Raw genomic sequence first — 17,678 nt, 5'->3', positions numbered from 1 at the left:
GATGATAGATAGATAGATGATAGATAGATAGATAGATGATAGATAGATAAAAAGTAAATAAATAAATGTAAATCTTTTATTTATTATTTTTATCTTTGTGTGTATGAGTGCTTTGCCTACATGTGTTTAAGTGTACCATGTACATGCAATGTCCATGCAGAGGCCAGAAGAGGGTGTCATATTCCCTGGAACTGGAGTTAAGGACAGTTCCAGCCACTATGTGGGCGCTGGGAATCAAACCCAGGTCCTCTGGAAGAACAGCCAATGCTCTCAAACACTAAGCCATCTCTCCAGCCCATAAAAAGTCTTTAAAGATAGTGCACTTTAAGTGTCCTGGGGAACTCCCACTGGGAGCTCTGTCTTTCACCCATCCTTTCCCTCTAACCCTCCCACTCAGCCTACAAACACTCAATATACTAAAATGAGATGAAAAGAACTTTCAAGAACAGAACCTTGACCATTGTCTCTGACTCTGTTCCTCTTTCCTCCTTTATAAAAACATGTCTGATTACATTGGACCTACCTGGATAGCATTCCTCTGTCAAGAGCCTTAATTAATTAGTTTATGATAAACCCCTTTGGTTATACAAGGTACAATTGATGCATAGATTTGGGGGAGTAGAAAATGGGCACCTTTGGGGGCATTACTTGGCATGCCACAGGGCTTAGTTTTAAATAGGTCACAAGAATACTATGAGCATTCAATGTGTCAATGTCTTACCAAGCACTCAGACCATTTATTAAATTAAACAGGTAAAACTTGCTTGTAGGAGCCTGAAGGGAGCCAGGCCTCGAAAGTCTGATTCCAGGAGCACTAGTCAATGTCACAGCTACATTGCCAAGTGGCACTAGGAATGGGAAATTATCCCAAAGGGAACAATTGGTCTCAGAGTTGGAGGAACCTTTCTAAGATAAAGAACACTTTAATGTTTCCTGGGGAACCTTCCATCTGGGAGCTCCATCTTTCATCCATCCTTTCACACTCTTTCCATTCAGTCTACAAACACGCCTCATTATCCCAAAGCGAGATGAAAAGAACTTTCAAGGCTGGAACCTGGGCCATTGTCTCTGACTCTTGCAGACCAATTGGCATCCTGAAATCATTTTTCATTTGGCCTACAAAAACCTTAGGAAATTGAAGTGGACAGCAGATTGACCCAGACTAAGGGGACCCTCCCATCTCACTAGTTCAAGAATAGATGCTATTTTGTAGGAATGGGATTGGCTAAGTCTTTTTCTGTCAGCACACACAGAGAAAATGCTCATCTTGGGCTGTTCAAGAACAGGTGGTCCAGAATCACTTGTCCACAGACCCGCATAAAGGCCTGGCCTCAGCCACACCACATCCCTATCAGTCTCAGCAGTCAGCACTCTACCTCTGCCCACTTCCCTCCTCATCTGCTGTGGGATAGCTGAAGACCAAACTGCATGAGAAGACAGGCACTCAACAGAGAAAGGTTCTCTGGTCAGACAGACCTTAATTATGACACAAAATGCCTGGCATAGAGTTAAGGAAAAGTTATGAGAAACTTTGTGTCGCACAGGGATTAGGACAGAAAAGACCAATATTCATGAGATTGCAACTATCATTATTCCTTAGTTACCAGATAGAATACTTAGATTCAGAAGCTACCCAACAATGTCATCTGAAGCCCTGGAATCCTCTTCTGTTTCGTGTGTGTGTGTGTGTGTGTGTGTGTGTGTGTGTGTGTGTGTGCACATGTGCATATTTATGGAGGCCAGAGGTCAATGTCAGCAATATCAAGCATCTTTTTCAATCACTCACCACCTTATTTTATGAGATGTTCTCTCATTGACCCTGGAACTTTCCAATTCAGCTACAATGTCTGGCCAGCAGCCCCGGGGACCCACCTGTCTCCTCTTCCCAGCACAGTATTGTAAGCAAGCACTTCCACACCCAGCTTGCAAGTGAGTTCTGGGAAACTGTATGTAGGTTCACATACTTAGGCAGCACGCACTTTACTGACTGAGCCATCTCCCCAGCTGATAATGTTTTTCAACCTTCAGCATATGCATGCACATGTGCACAAGCACACACACACACACGCACACACACACACACACACAATGCAAGCACACACAACTTTCAGACGCCCCCACACAACCTAAAGCCATCCACAACACCTGTTGATTCATACCACACAATGCTCCCTGCCACATTAACTGCATTTCCTGGCTTTCCCTTCCTGCCTCAAAGTTGACACTCCTCATCTAGACCCATCCAAATCTCTTCTATTACAGATTCCTGCCCCATTCGTTACTGAGGATCCACTTTGGTTCTAAATGTTTTATGAACATTATTCCATCTAATTATCATAATGACCAGAGAAGAAAAATATTAATATCTCCATTATACAGATGAGCAAATTGTGGCTTGGAGAGATTAAGAGATTGGTCCAAAGTCAGCTAGGAAATGGCAGAGGCAGGATTTGAATTCAAGTCTACCTAAACCCAAGACTTACGTTGTTTCTATTCTTATCTATGCACATGGCAGAGATTTATAAACTTTAGAGGGATTTTGAGACATAAGTCACCATTACAACTCCCAGTAATTGGCATTGACAGTTGAGGTCCCCAAAGTGACACAAATCTGGGTTATTCTTAAAAGCCAGAACAGACTATGAATTTCTATGGGTAGGAATTTCTACAGCACTCTCTACCTCTTTGAGAACAATTCACAGAAAGGCAAGTCCAACACATTTTTGTTATGAGTCTTTCCCATTTCAGAGTTCTCTGCCACTGCTTTGGCAGGACTTGAAGTCTGTCCTGACCTGACCTGTATGTGGTTAGATCCCTGAGCAGCGACTTCTCTGGTCATGAAACAGAACCATGTAAGCAAGCACTTACTGCTTGATCAGGATCTTCCCTTTTTGTTTTCTTTCCAAGACAGCATCTCAGGGTGGTTTAAAACCCTCTACTTAGCTGAAGGTGACTGAACTTCTGGTCCTCCTGCCTTCACCTCCTGAGGTGATGGTTGGAATTACAGGCCTGTGCTGCTATACCTAGTTTTATCCGTGCTGAGAACCAACCCCAAAGCATCATGCATGCTAGACAAGCATTCTACCAATTGAGCTACATCCCCACCCCGGGATATTCTTCTTGATGCCTGACCATATGCAGCTGCAGCTTAGAATGCCCTCTGCTAGATTTGCAGAAGTAGATGGAAGATCCTAGGCCTATAGCTATACTAATAGCTGTCCTCACTCTAAATATGGGCATATGACAGACCCGGCCAGTGAGGCTTCTGTTGAACAAGTTACGTGGACTTGGCTTGCCTGGATAATGAAGGGTTCTCACTGTCCAAACAGAGATGCACAAAGTGCATATCCACAATCAGGAGGCTGTGTGCTATATTGGCGTCACTGGCATACTCATTACCGGAAGCCTCATGGGGCATTTAATCTCCTAAGTATTTCAGAGGGTGGTGAGCACATCAGAGCCCAATTCATCTTCTTTGTCTTCATTACAGAGAGCCCTCTGAGCACCTTAATCCTCCCCCTGCTGTAGCAAAGAGCCATTTGTTTCTTTAATGGGTACGCTCTCACTAGCTAAGTGGCTTCTCAGAGCCAGGGCAGAAGGTAAAGCCATCCTGAGGACAGTGGATGATGTGCCTGGCTCAGACAGGGGACAAAAAACGCTCCTGAATCCAGATGTAGGGAGAACTGCTGTCTGCCAGCAGCTGACCATGTTCTTTCCCTCCCTGGGGTGCTCTTCCCTGGGAGTCACTTCAAGAGGAGACCTTTCATTCCCCACAGTTAGAAGAGGGTCTACAGAGTCATGGGACATCTGAACTGGAAGCAACATCTTATTGTACACACAAAGGCACTGCTCTCTGCAGGTTCCTACTCAGTGCTGTGTGACACCGACAGCAGCTTTGATTTACTTTGCACTATCTACATGCCAGGATCTATACCAAGGACTTACATTCATTAGTTTATCTGATTTCTACTCCAACTTTGTAAAGTATTATTCACATTTTGCAAACAAAGAAAGCAAATTACCCAAAGTGAAAAGATTATGAACAGCAGAGAGTCATTGAACCCCAGTCGCCTTGCCCCCAAAGCCCTGTTGATGGTGCACCATGATGGGGTCTCATCTGAAATACCAGCAGGTAGGGCGCTCAGAGGTGAAGGCACTGAAATCACGTCCAGCTGGGGAAAGACTCGCCTGGAGGTATCTAGCTGAAGAAGATGCCACACAGAACACCACATAAGGTGGACCTCCAGCCCTGACCCCATGACCAATAGTTGTGACTATATTAGACCTTGGTCATCACCTCTTAGGAGACACTCAATCAGGCAAACAGGTAACATACAGGCTCTACCTATTCCTGCCCTATCTGTATGCATACTTGTCCAAGTCTAAGTGATGAACTATACTAAAGAGGAAGTTTGGCCCCTCCTGGGCTTCTCACCTGGTCCCGGGTATAGGGGGTGTCCACTCTCTGCTTGTCACTGCAGGCTTCCAGGAGGACATGGATAGCATTCAGCTGCAGAAGCATCTCACAGGCCATTGTGTCAAAGAAGGTGATGTTGGCAAGGGCCGCAGAGGCCAGCAGGAAGACTTCCCCTGATGAGGCCTCTTGGCACAGTTCTGGATGGTGAAGAGAAAGAAAAGAGCTTTAAAGCTAAGTGCTTTCACATGAGTGATCTCACATGGTTCCCATAAAGTTCTGGGGGATAGTTTGAGTGGATGTCATAATACCCTCTTTAGAGGCAGGCAAAGCAGTCACTAGAGACAGAGCTGTTCTGCCTGCATAGCTGGCATTGGAAATCTTGTGTGTGACTCCTGCTCATCCACAGGCATTTATTGAGTGAACCCTAGGTGTCTGGTGTCTTAGGATGATAGGGTGATTCAAAAATAGGAATAATTGTAAATTCTGATAAATAGCAAGGAGAAAGCAGACAAATGCTAAGTAAGGCAGAGGATAAGTGGGGACCCAAAGGTCCACATAAGGAAAATGTCCCCAAGAATGTGACCTTAAAGTTGAAACCTTAAGAGAGAAAAGCCAGTCGTGAAACTATCTGGAGGAACAGAATATTGTAGACTAGAGGGATAACTCGTGTAGAGGCCATGAAACAGGAAGGAGTTCCAGTCTGTTTGTCTCTCCAGGAATAGACACAAGACTGCTAAATTTTCCTGAAGACACTGAGGTTAAACAGATTCTACCCTCCAGATGCTACCAGTAGAGCTTCTGCATCTCTTTGTGGTCTCAGATGACAAGTGTCAACAGGCTGCAGAAAGTCCTTCGCAAGCCCCTGAGTGCCAGGCTCTCTGTAGTATACCAGTACTAACCAAATGTACAATTTCCATTAGTGATCGTACTAAGGCTTTTTACTATTTTAAAATATTTTTATTATTTTTATTTTATGTGTATTGCCTACATGTTTGTAAGTGCACCCATGTTGTGCAGCACCCATGGATGTCAGATTCCTCTGGAACTGGAGTTACAGATGATTGTTAGCTGCCGTATGGATGCTGGGAACTGAACCCAGGTCCTCTGCAAGAGCACCCAGTGCTCTTGGCTATTGAGCCATCTCTCCAGTCCCGTACTAAGACTTTTAGGACAGTGCCTATCCCTGGATCACCTAATACAGCTTCCTCTCATAGAACCTTCTCCAGCCTCAAGCAACACGAGGAGCTCTGTCCATGGTGCTGCTTGTCCCAATGTCCAGACAGCTCCAACTTGGCTACTAATGTCTTTTAATTAACCATGTAAATGTCTTTTAATTTTGCTACACATTTATTTGAACTAAAGTCTCAGTCACATGGGGTATGGTAAGAAGATTAAATTGAGGATTCTAGCAACTCGTTTATAAATGTTTCCAGGGAATGTCAAGAAATTGGAGGGCTATTTCCCACTAAAGGACAGAGCTCTGGCTTCCTGCCTAGAAGATAGATTCCATCTGCTGAGTCTGAGAATGGGCTCCACAGTGTATCTTCATTGGGATGTATTAAATAAGAAAGCTCTCATTCTCCAGGGATCAATCCAATCTGTGCAAAGAAGCAATGTGCATATGACAGTAGTGAAGGTTTGTCTGGAGTATTCATGTTTTGACTTCCTTTTGATTTGATAATATTTATACATTGGGAAACTTTCTATTCCATTTGGAATGTAATTCTTATTTTAAAATATTGAGATCTTTCCTACAAGACAAAATCAGCTGCTATTTACCAATGGCTGTCTGCCTTTAGTCAGGAAATATGCTGATCAATTAAATACAGGTCCCAATGCCTCTTTCCTTCTTTCATCTAGCTCTGCTCAAGCCATATGTCTCCTACCAGGCTTTGGTGGGATTTGAGTGTGAGACTCCCAGCATGGTGAATCTGTTCTGGAGTCACAAGAAAGGTTCTCACCCTCTGTAGACCTACACATCTCATAGACAGTGAGCACTTGCGGTCTGAGCTCCCTCCAACCAGGTTTCTCCATGATTCCCATGTTTTCTTGACTTTGAATCAATGGGACTCTTAGCAAACCAGTTTCTTCAAGCTTGGTCTGTGGGAGCCACAGTCCCTGTGATCAGAATCAACCATACAGCCTACTATATGAAAAGCATTTCCAGATGTTAAAAATCCCAGAATTAGAAGGTTCCTTTAGAGAAATGGATTTCAGTCTCTCATTGTACATCTATGTAGGGAAATTGTCAAGCTGGATTTACAAAGCGCCATGCTAAGTGTGTGGGAGAATCCCACACAGGGTTGCTGGTCAGTAGCTGTTTCTTGGAAAGCCAGAACCCAAACTCAACTTTCCCAACTCCTATCCCAGTATCCCTTGCTGCCTCTAAATACTGGCTACTGAAGATATTTCCAGACCTGGTATGGCAACTCCACAAGCTAACCCTAAGTTTTCTAGTGAAATTAAATTCCATTTAGTTTCAATAAGAGATGGATATATAGAAGATAAGTGACAGAGGTTGGGTGGAAATGCAGACCTCTCCCAGCTTCCTGAGGACTGCTACCCAGGTGAATCCTGGTTCCCGTGGTTTAGCAAAGGAAAAGCTATGGAAAGAGCATCTTCAAAGTCATAGACTATGATTCTCCTGACAAGCATGCATCTATCTGATTAGGGGGTCAAAAAGAATCTCAGTGCATTTCAGGATGTGAGACCACTGGTGGGGCTTCCTGCAGCAGCTTGTGGTGAGCTAGTTCTGTCTGGGAAGTTGCTTATGCTACAGCCAATGAGTACAATGACTGAGACTTAGAAAAAAAGTCTATTACGTACTAATTGGAGTCCCCCCCACCCCCTTGTCTGACTCACTTGCTCTGGACTCCCTCAGAAATGCCATGTGATCCTTAACCACAGTTCACATTGCTTCTCAAAGAGCTGCATGAATTTCAACAGGACACTATTGACCAGAGAGCCCCTCAAAACCTGGCTTGGAACCATTAATGCTATGTAGGGTTTCGGCTAAGAGTGACCATCTATGGATTGTGGGTTTAGTGAGAGGCAGGGAAGAAGGCCTTCCTGGCCCTTCTTGAAAACAACTGTGCAGAGGCCCTCTTACCCAGGAGTCCTGCCCACCCAGGGTGACTCACTGATGAGGGCTGTCACGATCTCCTCCATGCTCTCCAGGAAGCTACTGAGGTGCTGGGTGAAGGGCAGGTGTGGGGAAGTGACCTGGGCCACCACAGCTGCAGCCTCAGCTCGAGTGGCCTCAGAGTGACTGTCATCAGTCAGGATGTCTGCCAAGCACAGGACACCATCCACCTGCAGATGGAGAGAGGAAGCTTACCTGTACATCCTAAGAGGGTGCAGCTGCTGGTGGCAGTAATAAGACAGACCCAATTTCTCTGCCCCTGACCTGGGGGTAAGGAGCATGATCTTGCCCATGGTTAGCTCTTCAGTGTTACTGTAGCTCCTTTTGTACCCAGCACACAGCCTGTCTGGGACCCTGCCACCAAGTACCAGAGTCCTTCTCTGGTCAGGAGATGGAGGTGGGGCTGGGGCAAGGGAAGAACAAGCAGTCACATTTTCCAATGTCCCCCACATCTGCTACCCACCTGAGCCTCTCGTCTCCACATCCTTCATTCTTACCACTCAACCCCATGGACCCCCAGAGGTCTGCCTTTCGTTTGACTAATTACCACCCTGCATTCCGAGCCTCCCTTAAAAGGCTCTTGGGACTTGTAAGGTCCATTAGCTTTGAAGGCTGTTGGCAATCTCGGACTCAAAGGAGACAAATGTGGAAACGAGAGCCCAGGGAACAGTCTGCAATAAAACTCACCTGGATGTGCTTAATAAAAGGAACAAACAGCAGCCAGGCCATCCCTGGTAGGACTGGACTCTAGCCAGATGTTTGTCTAACAGGCCCTTAGAGAGGGGCCTCATTGGAGCCCAGGGAAGGAAAGTGGGGCAGTTCAGGGCCCAGAAACAGGAAACAGCCCTTCTGCCAACATAAGAAACCTCTTTATCGGCTGCCCTCACCCGTCTTCCCTTCAAGCACCAATCAAGAGCGTTGGTAAGAAACTATAAAGCCCCTAAACAAAAGATAACTTCATTGATCTGGTCTCCTCAATCTCATCTTGATGGCAGATGGGGCTACTACCCTGGGTCCCTGACTCAGTTGATAACACCAGTCAGGCTTAAACAAGCACCCTGTCCTAGTCCTCAGCACAATAGAACACAACAGAAAGAACAAGGAATTGGTGGTCCTGGGGTGCAATAAAACCCCAGGCCTGCACATGAAGCCTCCTCTCCAGTCCAGAACCCTACCCTGCAGCCCTCAGGAGCACACACTGAGCATCAAACCTCATGCCATTGAAACCCTGGTCCAGGAGGGAGTGCCCTTGCAGTGTAGGAGGTGATTCACAGCTTGGGGAGATGGCCACTCTGGGTTTTCACGCTCAGTTCTTCTGTGATTTCATCACATATATAACCCTAAAAAGCCTGTTTTTCTCCAAGTGGTATCTGTGACTGTGTGCATCAAGTTAACTATACATTACCTAAAAGAGAATTCCTGGGCCTCTCCCGTTCGAGCTATTCTACCAGAGTCATGGAGGAGTCTGGGAATCTGCTTGCTAACAGATCCACAATGAACTTCTGTGCTGCTCCAGCATTTAGAGGAGTACAGTGATGGGATTCTCTGCTCCTCTGTCTACCTGGACCCCTGTTCTGCCAGCTCTGCTCACTTGGGGACCTCAGCTGGTTCACTTTTCCCTCCTCCGTGCCTGGTGTGTGTTGGGCTTTTAGGAGATGAAGAACACACACAAAAAACTGACATTTGACCTAAACTTGAGGACACATTGTAGACTGACAGCACTGCAGACAGGAGGGTGCTGAGGCAAACACTCAGAGAAGACACTGGAACAGGAGTCAGCTCAATGTAAACTCTACAGATTCTTAACCCTAGGAACGTGACCCCAAGTGGTGCAGACCCTGAGTCCTTAGATGCTCTTTGGTTTCCCAGAGGATCTGTGGAGCCCTAGCTGTGCAAAGGGCCAATTGTTCCTCGTTCTGCCTTCTTCCAGTGTACTAACTATGCTTCAGATCGCCTCTGAAAGTATATGATCTACAAAACAGATCATCCCTTCAACATGTATCCTGTCCTATCACATATATTATATATTCTAATATAACCATATATGCTTATAAATATATCATCTATTTGAGAGAATATATATTACAGCTGAAGAGATAGCTTAAAAATACATACTGCTCTTGAGAAGACCCAAGTTTAAGACCCAACACCATGTTACATAGCTCACAACTACCTGCAATTCCATCTCTGGACTCTGAGACACATGCACTCACATGGCATACATTCACATAAATGCACACACGTACACATAAATAAAAATAAATCTTTTAAAAAAGAATATATGTATGTTTACTTAAATTTTAATACATTGAATATAAAATATATCATGGTGACGAAATTTATAATGGACACCAATGATAAAATGGACATCTAGGGGTATGGCTGTATATACAGAGTATCCAAAATTCTAAATTTTAGAAATGAATTAAGCTAAACATCTTCTTCTTGTACATCTCATCTTTATTAATCTTGTAACTACTATACTCTTCCCAGGACATCACCCTGGGTTCTGTATATGTGATTCCCTTGTTTTTATTAGAGTTATAACATGTCTAGTAAACTAAAGCTTTACAAGGTTTTATAGCTTATATAAGGGGCATTATATTTTATACGGGAATTTTCTTTCTTCCCCAGAGAGCATCATGTTTATAAAAATACTTCCTGTTCCTGTGTATCTACAACCCATCAGTTATCACTATATGGTGGTTCACTGTATAAATCTATTGCACCTCTTGTATGTGTTCTCCTGACAGTGATCTCTTGAGTATATCCTTCGTTTTTGCTATACTAGACAATGCTGTTATAAATATTTTTCTAAATGTCCTCTGATGAGTTTGTACCAGTTCCCCTGGGGGTTCTAAAACAGGAATGGGATTTCTAGAGCATAGGATCTACACATCTTCAACTACTACTAACTTACTTTGCAATGCAGCTGTAGCAATTTATACTCACCAACAATATAGAAAGGCATTTAACTACATATTCTTTTCAGGTTTGGGTATTATGTTTACAGTTTTTAGCAATTTGATGGTGTTTTGGTTTGAATGCAGAATGTCCTCCATAGGCTCATATGTCTGAACAGTTGGTCGCCAGTGGGTGGTGCTGTTTGAGAAGTTATAGAGCCTTTAGGAGGTGTGGCCTTGCTAGAGGAAATACATCACATGGGGGAGGGGGGGAGGGTTTTAGTCCCACCACACTTTCTGTTCTGCTTCCTGTGTACCACTAGAATGTGAGCTACCAGCTTCCTGTGCTGGCTGCTGGCTGCCATGCCTTTACCACCACTGTGGATTCTCCCTCTGGAGCCTTACGCCAAAATAAACTCTCCAAGTAACTAAAGCAGTTTTGTTTTCTTAAAAAACAAACAAACAAACAAACAAACAAAAAGACGTATCTTAGAGCTGGAGGGATATCTCAGTGGTTAAGAGCACTGGTTGTACTTGCAGAGGACCCAGGTTAGGTTCCCAAGAACCATCTGCAATTCTGGTCCCAGGGGATGCAATACCCTCTTTGGTCTCTGTGGGCATTGAACAACATGGGTGCACTTACATACCATGCAGGCAAAACACTCTTACACATAAAATAAAAATTAAAGTGTTTTTAATATACTCTGATTTATATGGAGCTACAGATCAGTGAGACTGAGAGCTGTGTCATTTTGGTTTGCTCTCATGTGGTTTGCATGGACTTCTGTGTTTGGCAAGTTGGAGCTGCCTAATCATAGATTTTGTTCATTTTTCTATTTGGTAACTTTTCACAAGGGCCAGATTTCCCTGACCTTTGGTTCTTAGGATGTTGATTTCCCCTTAGCCAGCCACCTGCAGGCAGCCACCAGCCCAGGCTTATCTCTATACCCATCATCATCTCAGGAGCTCCAACCCAGCCTGACTCACCACAGTGGGAGGTCACCACTGCGTTATGAGCTTCCCAGCACTTAAGCCAATTTCTACAGTCAGAACATGCCAAGCCTTCTGGCCTGAATCTTTCCTATTTCTTACTACCTGAACAATTTTCTTACCTACTTTGAGGCTTTATCTTTAAAATTCTGATAACAATACCAATGTCAAATGGTTTTCATTTTCTTATAAAGTGGGTATTAGAAATATCAACCCCAGAGGTTGGAGAGATGGACCAGGGGTTAAAAGCACTGGCTGCTCTTACAGAGAAGCCAAGTTTGGTTCCCAGCACCTGCAAAGTGGCGAACAATGACTGACAGCTGCAGTTCTAGGGGAGATGCCCTCTTCTGGCCTCCATAAGCATTGCACACATGGTACATTTACATACATGATATATGCAGACAAAACACTCATACACATAAAACAAAATAGGTAATAAATAATAAAAATTCTACATAAAAAGAAATATCAACTTCAAAGGACTATTGAGATTATTCAACGGGAGACTGCAACAGCATAGCCAGTGCCTGCCTCATGTCAACACCATCATTTCATCCCATCTCCACCTGTGATTAAAGTTCCCCCCCATTGGCTTGAGGCCCTCTCCTCAATTCTCTGTGCCTCAGCCTCCTAATTGGGCTTCTCTCCTAGATCCCTTTCTGCAACCTGCTCAGAGACTGAGATCCCACTGAGAACCTCAGCCCTTTGGGTAATGTATTAGCCAGCCTTCCTTCACTGTGACAAAATACCTGAAAAATTCACCTTATAAGGAGGAAAGGTTTATTTTGTCTCCTGGCTTCAGTGGTTTCATGGCTCATGCCCTGTTGCTTGGCTCTGTTGCTTCAGGCCTGTGGAAGCACAGAGCATCATAGTGGGAGAGTGTGGAAGAGGAAGCCTGTTTACCTAGCAGCAGCCAGCAGGTAGAGAGAGAAAAGAGGGGCTAGGCCTCCAATATCCTCTTGAAGGGCACTTCCAATTACCTAACTTCCTTTCAGCAGTCCTTACCTTTCAAACAGCACCACAGACGCAATCAGGCCTTTAGCACATGGGTCTCTGTGAGGTATTTAAGATCCAAACTATAGCAGGTAGAGGGGGATCCATCCACAAGTGACCCACTTGTGTGGACATTTGATCATGCAACCCAGAGCTAGGGCCCTTGAAAATGGTTGTCATTCCTGACTGTTCGGGAATGATAAGATGCACAATCAGAATCCCTCAGCAAGGAATACAGCCAAAACTGGAACTATACCTGCATTTCCATTATTCACCAGACATCCACTGAGCACCCACGTTGTGCTAAGTATCAAACTAGGCACCAGCATAGAGATGAAGCAGAAATGAATAGGAGAAGCAGAGAAACAAAGAGCAGAGAGAAACAGGAGAGAGAGGATTAAGGGAGAGGCAGGGAGGGAGTCAGATGCTTACAAAGGATTTGGCGCAGTCCCTCTTACTGGGCCCGTCTGCAACCTTTGCTCTTGCTGACAACATCTATCCTGGCCCTCTCCCAGGACTCTAGGGCACCTCACTTTGGGGGCTTCTCTCCTCCACTGCTGGCTTCTTCCTACCACTGCTCTCTTAGCCTCTCCTCTTTACCTTTCTTCCAAACTAGCTGTGTACCAGGTTTGGCTGCCATGTTGTCCCATATTGGAAATCGGACTCCGATCCAAGTGGCCTTGATGACTCACTACGATGACTCTTAAAGCTAACCTTCTTTCCCAAGATGCATATACATCTACATTTACAAACTCCTATTGTATCATTTTATATTTAACTCTAATAAATAATTAGCCTAGATATTCCATGTGCACCTCAAACCCAATTCACTTTAACCTGAAGTGATGATTGTCCTTGCTTACCTCCTACCTCCCATCTCGGACCCAGGTCAGAAGTCACCTGCTTCCCCAGCAGAGGTGTCCCAGGTCCTCTTACTGGCCACACCCCACTGATCTGATCTCAACTACAACGGGTATCACCTGGAATGGTCTGCCCAGGTCACATGCTCAAATATGGTCTCTGCATATTTGAGGCCCTGAGGGCAGCTCCTGCACTGAATCCTCTCTAGGTCTTCTACACCCAGCCCTCAACAGCCAAACCATAAAAAGTAAGGGGAGTCCGATGAGGAAACAGGCCCGAGAGAAGCAAGGCCACAGCATGTTAATACCAGAGCCAGGAATCTGATCATTGCTTCTGAACTCCTTGACCTGAGCCTCCCTCAGTGGGGCCTGGGGAATGAGAGGTGCTTGGGAAAAGGCCGGGTCAGAGGAGGCTGCTCAAATCATCTCCTATGAAGGGCTCAGGAACAGCCCTGCCTGAGGCCAGCTCCCTCAAACCCTAGTCCCATTTCAGGAAATTCTCCAACCCCAAATCATGCATTTCCCATCCATAACCATAAACTTGATGCCAAGAGAGCCATCTAATCAAAGCACTTTCACATCCTTAAAGAAATTGCTGTTGGAAGCACTTAGAGACAATTAGCTTTTACGTGGAGTGGGATGGCCTGGGCCTGGGGCCAGACTTTCCTGGTGGGTGGGTGGGTATGTAGGGATGAGGTTGGTCTAACTTGAGTATCACCTGGACATCTGGAGTCATGAACCCGGAGTCTAGCACAGAGCGAGCTAGCAAACACTGAGATTCTCCCTAGGGAATGGGAGGGTGGAACTCACACAGCTAAGGTACCCAAAGTGTAGAAAACCATGTCAGATTTATGAGTAATGTTATCCCAGTGATTACTGGAAAAATGTCAGAGGTGGCTTTTATACAAACGTTGAAGGGCCATAGGCTAGTTTATGAAGGCCCATCACATGTCTCTGGAGCTACTCTCCACTTAGTATCATATCAGAGTATTTGTTTGTTTTGGTTTTGCTTTATGTGTTTAGTTTTCAGCGAAAGCCCGAGAAGTTAGTTACTGGCTTATAACAACCAGAATTATGTGAAATTAGCCTTGGGGAAGATTTTTAAGCACCGCCCCCCCCTTTTTGCCTCACTTTGTAGTCCAGTCTAGCCTCAAACTCAAAATCTTCCTGCCTCACCTTCCCAAGTCTGGAATTACAGGCACACAGCACCACGCCCAGCTCCTCAGAAACTCAGCTTCCTTCATGACTCTGTCTGCTTAGAAACCCAAAGCTTGAAAGCAAAACAAAAAACAAATGGGACTTGCAAAGTTATTGGAAACCTGCTTGTGGGTCAGTTTGTCTAGACCATAATCAATCAAAATGAAATTTTAATTACAGCCAGAGAAAGAATCAAGGACAAGTGGTAGCCGAAGGCAGGGCAGGGCATTTTGTGGGCGAGAAACAGAAACCTAGTACAAAATATGAACCAGATCTAGGCAAGCTTGGCTCAGCACAGAGTTGTGACAATGCCCAGGACTGAAAGCTCCCTTATAAGATGAGCTATTTGTCTTAGAGTGGTGGTAAAGCGGCAGTTCAGCAGAAAGCTACAAAAACTAAACAAGTCTTCGAAAGAGAATAGCATTCTTTCCCTGTGCCAATGTGTCTAGGCTCCACCCAACCTCTCCTGCTATTTCAAACAAGTATTTGGCTAAAAGCTGAGTGCTAAAATGGATAAAGGCAGACATTAGTACGCAATAGGGAATGGAACAACGGATGGAAGGGATCATGTCGCCAGTTTGATGAGCACGTCGACAAGGCAGAAAAGGGCGTACAGGCAGGGAAAGCAGAGTGAGGATTTCAGTGAAGAGAAATCCTGACTTGATTCACTTAGGAACATAAATACGAAATAATGTCGTGCTGCACAGATGATTTTCCTCAGAGCACGTCTCAACCAGGTCCTCTGAAGGCATTTGGCTTCGGGGTAAGTTTCCCTTTGGGTCAGAGTTACTACCCATATGCTGATATGAAGAAAAGTCCTGGGGCCTGAACTGAACCCAAAGTGCTTTCAGGTCACTGATTCTCAGATAATGAGTACAATCATCTAGGAAAGTTTTTAAGTTTTTAATACCTGGATTTTAAATACCAGAAATTTGAATTTAATGATCTATCTTTAATGCATTTTTTAAAAATTCTTCATGTAAGTCAAATGGACATCTTGGGTTTAGCACCCATGATCTAAGGGCATCTAATGGTATAAGGATGTTACACAATTTTCAGAGTGAGAAGAGTGTGCTTAGTAATTTCATTTCCTTAAAATGATGATATCATGCACAACAATGAACTAATTAATGAGATAATAATAACATTCCCTTTGACATTAGCAGCACGACAAGGGCCTCCACCATCAATACTTCCATTTAACATTGTACTAGCCAATGCAATCACACAAGAAAAAGAAATAATATGTAATGATGTAAAAAGAAGCAAAACTGTCATTCTTTATAAATGGCTCAGGTGTGCTTAGGAAACAGGAAGCAATCTACACACTAGTAAAACATATAAGTGAGTTGGCACTATGGTGCACACCTTTAATCCCAGCACTCAGGAGACAGAGGTGCTTGGATCTATGTGAGATTGAGGCCAACCTGCCTGGTCTACATAGCTAGTTTCAGGCCAGCTGGGGCTACAGGGGGACCCTGTCTTGAAACAAAACAAAACAAAAAAAATGTAGAAATGAACCTAGCAAGATCATCAGATACAATATCAAAAGTATATTTTCCATGTATCAGAAGAAGCAACAATTAGAAAATAAACATTTTATTTTATTTTAAGTAATCTTTTATTATTTTTATTTTATGTGTATGTGTGTATTGCCTGCATGTAGGTAAGTGCACCCATGTCATGCAATGCCCATGGAGGTCAGAAGAGGCTGTTGGATTCCCCTGGGACTGGAGTTATGGACAGTTGTTAGCTGCCATGTGGGTGCTGGGATTCAAACCCAGGTCTTCTGCAAGAACAACCACTGTTCTTCACTGAGCCATCTCTCCCACCCCAGAAAATAATCATTTAAAAATACCATCTGTGTTATAATAATATATAGCTTGGAATAAATCTTTAAGAGTTATGTAAGGGATCCAGCCCCCAAACTCAAAACATATGTTGAAAGAGAAAAAATGAATAGAGATGTACTGTATTCACTGATCAGAATGCTGATCAGAACACATTGCTTGAGGTGTCCAACTTACCTACAAATTTGTAGAAATGTTCACTGAAGTATCAGCAGGTATTTTGTAGACAATAACAAGGTGATTATGAAATTTATGTATAAATGTAAATAGTTTAAGAATTAACAATATAATCTTAAAGATCAAAGGTAGAAGATTTATATAGCTCATTATCAAACTTTATTACACTTTATTGGTCATATTGGTATAATGATGGTCAAAACAACTAACAGAACAAAAAAACTAAAGCTTAGAAACAGTCTAAGATGTAGCTTACAACAAAGACATCACTTCATTTTAGGGGTGATCTTTTCAAGAAATGGTGCTGAATCACCTGGATATCTGTATGAGAAAAAACTGAACTTTGGACACCATTTAAAATTAATTTGAAGTGAATCATAAGTCAAAATGTGAAAGGTCAATAAATGAGCCTCCTTGTGATGGTTGTTTAACTATCAAATTTACACAACCTAGAATGACCTGCAAAATGAGTCTCAGTGGAGGGACTGTCTAGATCAGGTTGGCCTATGGGCGTGTCTTTATGGGATTGTCTTAATTTAATTGATTTGGGAAGATGCTCATCAATGTGGGCAGTACTATCCCTAGGTAGAGGCCCTGAACTGTGTAACAGTGGAGAAATCAGGCTGAGCACAGGCACCAAGCAGGTGAGCACACATTCATGACTGTGGGCATGATGTGATCAGCTGCTTCAAGTTCCTGATGCCTTGACTTTGCCCCAGTAATGGACTATGACCTGGAACTCTGGGCTAAAATAAGCCCCTTCTCCCATAAATTGCTTTTTGTCAGGTTATTTTATCACAGCAACAGAAATGAATCTAGAATACTCCTCAAATTAAATACAAGAGAATGTCGTCTTGCTTCTGAAAAAAAACAATAATTTCTTAAATGGACACAAGCAGCACTGTCTTCAAAAGAGAAGATCAATAAATTGGACTTTAACAAAATTAAGAATTTCTATTTATCAAAAGACAACATTAAGCGAATGGAAAAGCAAACCACAGGCTGACAACATATATTCTCACTATTTGTATATGACAAAGGATTTGTGTCTGAAATACACTTTAAATTTATAAATCAATAAGACAAGACAAACAGTACAATATCCTTAAATGAGAAAGTGTCTCGGACTGACATTTCACAAAAGAAGAT

General features: G+C 43.6%; 1 protein-coding gene across 6 annotated transcripts in view; it reads right to left on the bottom strand.

The window, feature by feature from the left end:
• Positions 1 to 17,678, bottom strand: part of Insc (INSC spindle orientation adaptor protein) — a 96,450-nt gene that overhangs the window by 13,538 nt on the left and 65,234 nt on the right. For all 6 annotated transcript variants that reach the window (XM_029556301.1, XM_017803266.2, XM_029556303.1 and 3 more), the window contains 2 exons: positions 7,558 to 7,729; positions 4,436 to 4,614 (listed from right to left, as the gene is read on the bottom strand). In XM_029556301.1, the coding sequence (XP_029412161.1) occupies positions 4,436 to 4,614; positions 7,558 to 7,729 (351 nt within the window). The remainder of the gene's footprint in view (positions 1 to 4,435; positions 4,615 to 7,557; positions 7,730 to 17,678) is intronic.

The sequence above is a fragment of the Nannospalax galili genome, unplaced genomic scaffold (assembly GCF_000622305.1).
Source record: "Nannospalax galili isolate Female #2095 unplaced genomic scaffold, S.galili_v1.0 scaffold44, whole genome shotgun sequence".
Classification (NCBI taxonomy): domain Eukaryota; kingdom Metazoa; phylum Chordata; class Mammalia; order Rodentia; family Spalacidae; genus Nannospalax; species Nannospalax galili.
Note: the sequence above shows the minus strand (reverse complement) of the source record. Positions and strands in the feature narration are given on the sequence as shown.